Source organism: Protomyctophum bolini (assembly GCF_963924005.1).
Source record: "Protomyctophum bolini genome assembly, chromosome: 10".
Taxonomy (NCBI): domain Eukaryota; kingdom Metazoa; phylum Chordata; class Actinopteri; order Myctophiformes; family Myctophidae; genus Protomyctophum; species Protomyctophum bolini.
This window is the reverse complement of record NC_137871.1, coordinates 23,199,682-23,203,461: the sequence shown is the minus strand read 5'-3', so window position 1 is coordinate 23,203,461 and position 3,780 is coordinate 23,199,682. Positions and strand designations below refer to the sequence as shown.

The following is a 3,780-nucleotide window of genomic DNA, read 5'->3' as shown; positions in this document are numbered from 1 at the left end:
GATTTTTCACTGGATTATGTCTCTATGCTATATAAGGACGATTAAAACGATTCTGATGTCTCTCCACGATGAAACGTGTTCCTGACACTGCAATGACATCACAGCGATGTCATTCCTACGTCACCACGGGGCTGTATTGGATATATAGCAGCTAAGTATCCAAGGCTCTCAGTTACAACCCCGGAGAAGTTGTTAGTGTTGCTCAATCTAAAGAACTACTGTTAAGACAGTTATCGCTGCACGCTTTGTATACTCTTATATAACGGTTAGATATATTAAAGGTATCTCTGTGCTCCGTATACTGATCGGTCATGCCCTTGGAGAATCTGGAGGAAGAGGGTCTACCCAAGAACCCAGATCTTAGGATAGCCCAGCTGAAGTTCCTGCTGACCACGGCGGATGGACAGCAACAAGGCGGCGAGGTGGAGACGGAGCTCATGGCCGCCGTCCGCACCAACAACATGGCGCCGTTCTACGAGGCCCTGTGCCGGGAGCTGAAGTGGCAGCCGGACGGCGAGCTGCTGGCCAACATGAAAGCAGCCAACTACGACGAACTGCAGCGCCTGGACGGTGTCCTGGAGGACGCCGAGAGGAACCTCGGCGAGAGCGAAATCCGTGACGCCATGATGGCACGCGCCGAGCACCTGACGCGCATCGGCGACAAGCAGGCCGCCGTGGCTGCCTTCCGCAGCGCGTACGACAAGACGGTGTCGCTGGGCCACCGGCTGGACGTTCTCTTCTACCTGCTGCGGATCGGCCTCTTCCACATGGACGGAGAGCTGATCACACGCAGCTCCGACGAGGCACGCTCCCTCATGGAGGAGGGTGGCGACTGGGACCGCCGCAACCGCCTGAAGGTCTACCGGGGCCTGTACTGTGTGGCCGTGCGTGACTTCCGGCAGGCGGCCGAGCTCTTCCTCGATACCGTCTCCACCTTCACGTCCTGCGAGCTCATGGACTACAAGACTTTCGTCACCTACACCGTCTACGTGTGCATGATGGCCCTGCGGAGGCCCGAGCTTCGCGAGAAGGTCGTCAAGGGTGCCGAGATCCTCGAGGTGCTCCACGGCCTGCCCGAGGTTCGCCAGTTTCTATTCTCGCTCTACGAGCGCGACTACACCACCTTCTTCCGGTCGTTGGCACGTGTGGAGCAGGAGATGCGGCGTGACTGGCTGTTTGCGCCACACTACCGCTTCTACGCGCGCGAGATGCGCATCCGGGCGTACGGCCAGCTGCTGGAGTCGTACCGCTCGCTGACGCTCGGCTACATGGCCGAGGCCTTTGGGGTTGGCGCCGACTTCGTGGACCGGGAGCTGTCGCGCTTCATCGCTGCCGGGCGGCTCCACTGCAAAATCGACAAGGTCAACGGCATCGTGGAGACCAACAGGCCCGACAGCAAGAGCTGGCAGTACGACGAGAGCATCCGGAAGGGAGATGTGTTCCTCAACAGGGTCCAGAAGCTGTCACGAGTCATCAACCTGTGAGAGAGGCGGTCCTCGACGAGTCATCGCCATGGTGAGAGGACCACCTACAAAGTAAAAGTCTTATAACTAATAAAGTGCGCCAAATTTGAGGATGGAAATTGGCACTGTGATTAGATGGAAACTTGACCATGAATGGCACTGAAATTGACGCTGTGATTGGCCGTTGTGATTGGCTGGAAGGTGTGCCATTATCGGCTGTGATTGGCTGAGCATCCCCTAGTGGGTGTGCCAGGGGGGACACCCGTTATATACAAAGTGTCATATAACCCATGCTCAAAAGTTGAGGATGGAATTGCATTTATGCATCTATTAAAGGTGGAGTGCTGGGATCCACACCCCCCAAAAAAAGAACATGATCATCAGGTAGGCTACTATAATTATACTAGGAGGAAGATTTTTATTTTCCAAAAAGTGTACATAGAGAGAGTGTTAAAATTGTAATTTTTTTATGTGGCCACGCCCACCAGTTCATTAAGTATGCCTGGTTTTCACCTTAGCACCACCCACCTGAATTTAAGCCTTCTGGAAAGGCATGATTTTTAAGATGGTGTCCACGATGGCTGCCAGGAGCGTAAAATGCCTATAAACTAGGAGGGAATTCAATTCATCCAATATTAGATTGGTCAGTATGGTTGAAACCCCAAAGAATTGGGGTGCCGCCCTCGTTGTCAATGGATTATGTTACTATATTGGATTATGCTAAATAACATACTGTAGGCTACTAAAAGTTTAAGATAATCTAAATGCTGGAAAGGCATCATTTTCAAGATGGCGTCGTTGATGGCTTAAAATGCGATAAGCTAGGAGCATAGATTTTCCAGGACCGCTGATACAACTGACATTTTGTTGGGCACATTTTGATGACATCGGCAATCTCCAAATATGTCCGTAAAGACACACTGGAAACAGGTATACTGCATAACTAGAAGGGCATGCGTTCCCAATGGTACAGGTAATTGGCCTGGTTATATACGGTTCTCAAAGTGAGGTCTGGGAACCTCCAGCAAATTAGTTAACATAACTTCGAAATCAGTTTAAACACTAACTCCTATACACATCAGTATTTAAAATTGCCTATTCAATCTACAAGCTCCCAACACCAACAATGTGAGCTCATAGAAGAAAAGGGGGGGAAGAAATCTGGAATATTTTTTTAATGTTTCAAATATTGTATGGGGTCTATGGCACAGACTATTTTCAGATGGAAGTCTGTGGCCAGGGGGAATAGTTTGAGAACCGCTGATATATATTGCAAATCTATGTGTGTACCGTCACGCATGCGTGTATGATCCACGGAATGAAATGCTATGAATCCACAAATCCCAATATGCTATATGGAGATCTCTGATGTCATCAATATGACATCATATTACATTATAGTACTGACACGGTTAACTCTCAAGCTACCATAATGGGCTTCACTGATTGCCTAAACTTTCCATGAGATTTGTGTCCTTCTACACAGAGCCATTGAAGGATAGTTACAACATAAACATTACAGACACTTTAGTTGTTACTGTGCGATACTTTAAATGTTGCATGTTCCACACATGCTTAAAATTGCTGATATCTGCGCCGCCCTCGTTGAAAACAATGTATTTCAAACTCCAGCTTGTCACACTCCAGGACTGCATGGCCAGCACTCAAGTGCTGTTTTCTGCCCCCTCAATGACCCCAAACACTATAGGTGTGTGCATGTTCAAAAGAACGGCATTCTGTTACAGAACAAGACTCAATTGATCCTCGCTAATCCAAAGTGCTGCAGGCGTGTGGAATGTTTCACTGGACCCAGAGCCATAGGCTCAGACTGGACCATTCATCTCAACATAACATTCTATCGTGCTGTTGCTGTGGACACCAAGCTGTAGCCTACATACTTGGAAGGGACAGCAACATGATTGTCACGAGCAGGGCCACTTTTTAGGTAGTGCCGACGGTGCTGTCGCACCGGGCCTCGCGCCTTGTCCCGCTCGCAGCCCCCCCCCCCCCCCTCCCTTTTTAATAGGATAAATGTTAACAATCAATTTCTATCTGAGACCTCAAATCTATAGTTTTGATTACATTTTTATATATTTTACATTTAGTAGGCCTACTCGCTGAAATTGCGTGTCTGCGTCCTAAAATCTAGTTTTGCTTACATGATGCATGGATATATTTCACATTTTGTAGCCTACTCGCTGACATTGCATGTCTGCGTCATATCAAGCGCAGTCTCATACAACATCTTATTCCGGCGAATCACAATTTGCGTCCTCACCTTCATCATCAATGTTTGTGTTACGCAAAAATACACTCA

General features: G+C 48.7%; 1 protein-coding gene across 1 annotated transcript in view; it reads left to right on the top strand.

The window, feature by feature from the left end:
• Nucleotides 1-311: 311 nt before the first annotated feature.
• Nucleotides 312-3,780, top strand: part of LOC308322226 (26S proteasome non-ATPase regulatory subunit 6-like) — a gene marked incomplete at both ends in the record, with an annotated part of 15,320 nt that continues 11,851 nt past the window's right edge. Inside the window, one exon of the mRNA XM_080773420.1 lies at nt 312-1,480. Coding sequence (XP_080629546.1) covers nt 312-1,480 — 1,169 coding nt within the window. The remainder of the gene's footprint in view (nt 1,481-3,780) is intronic.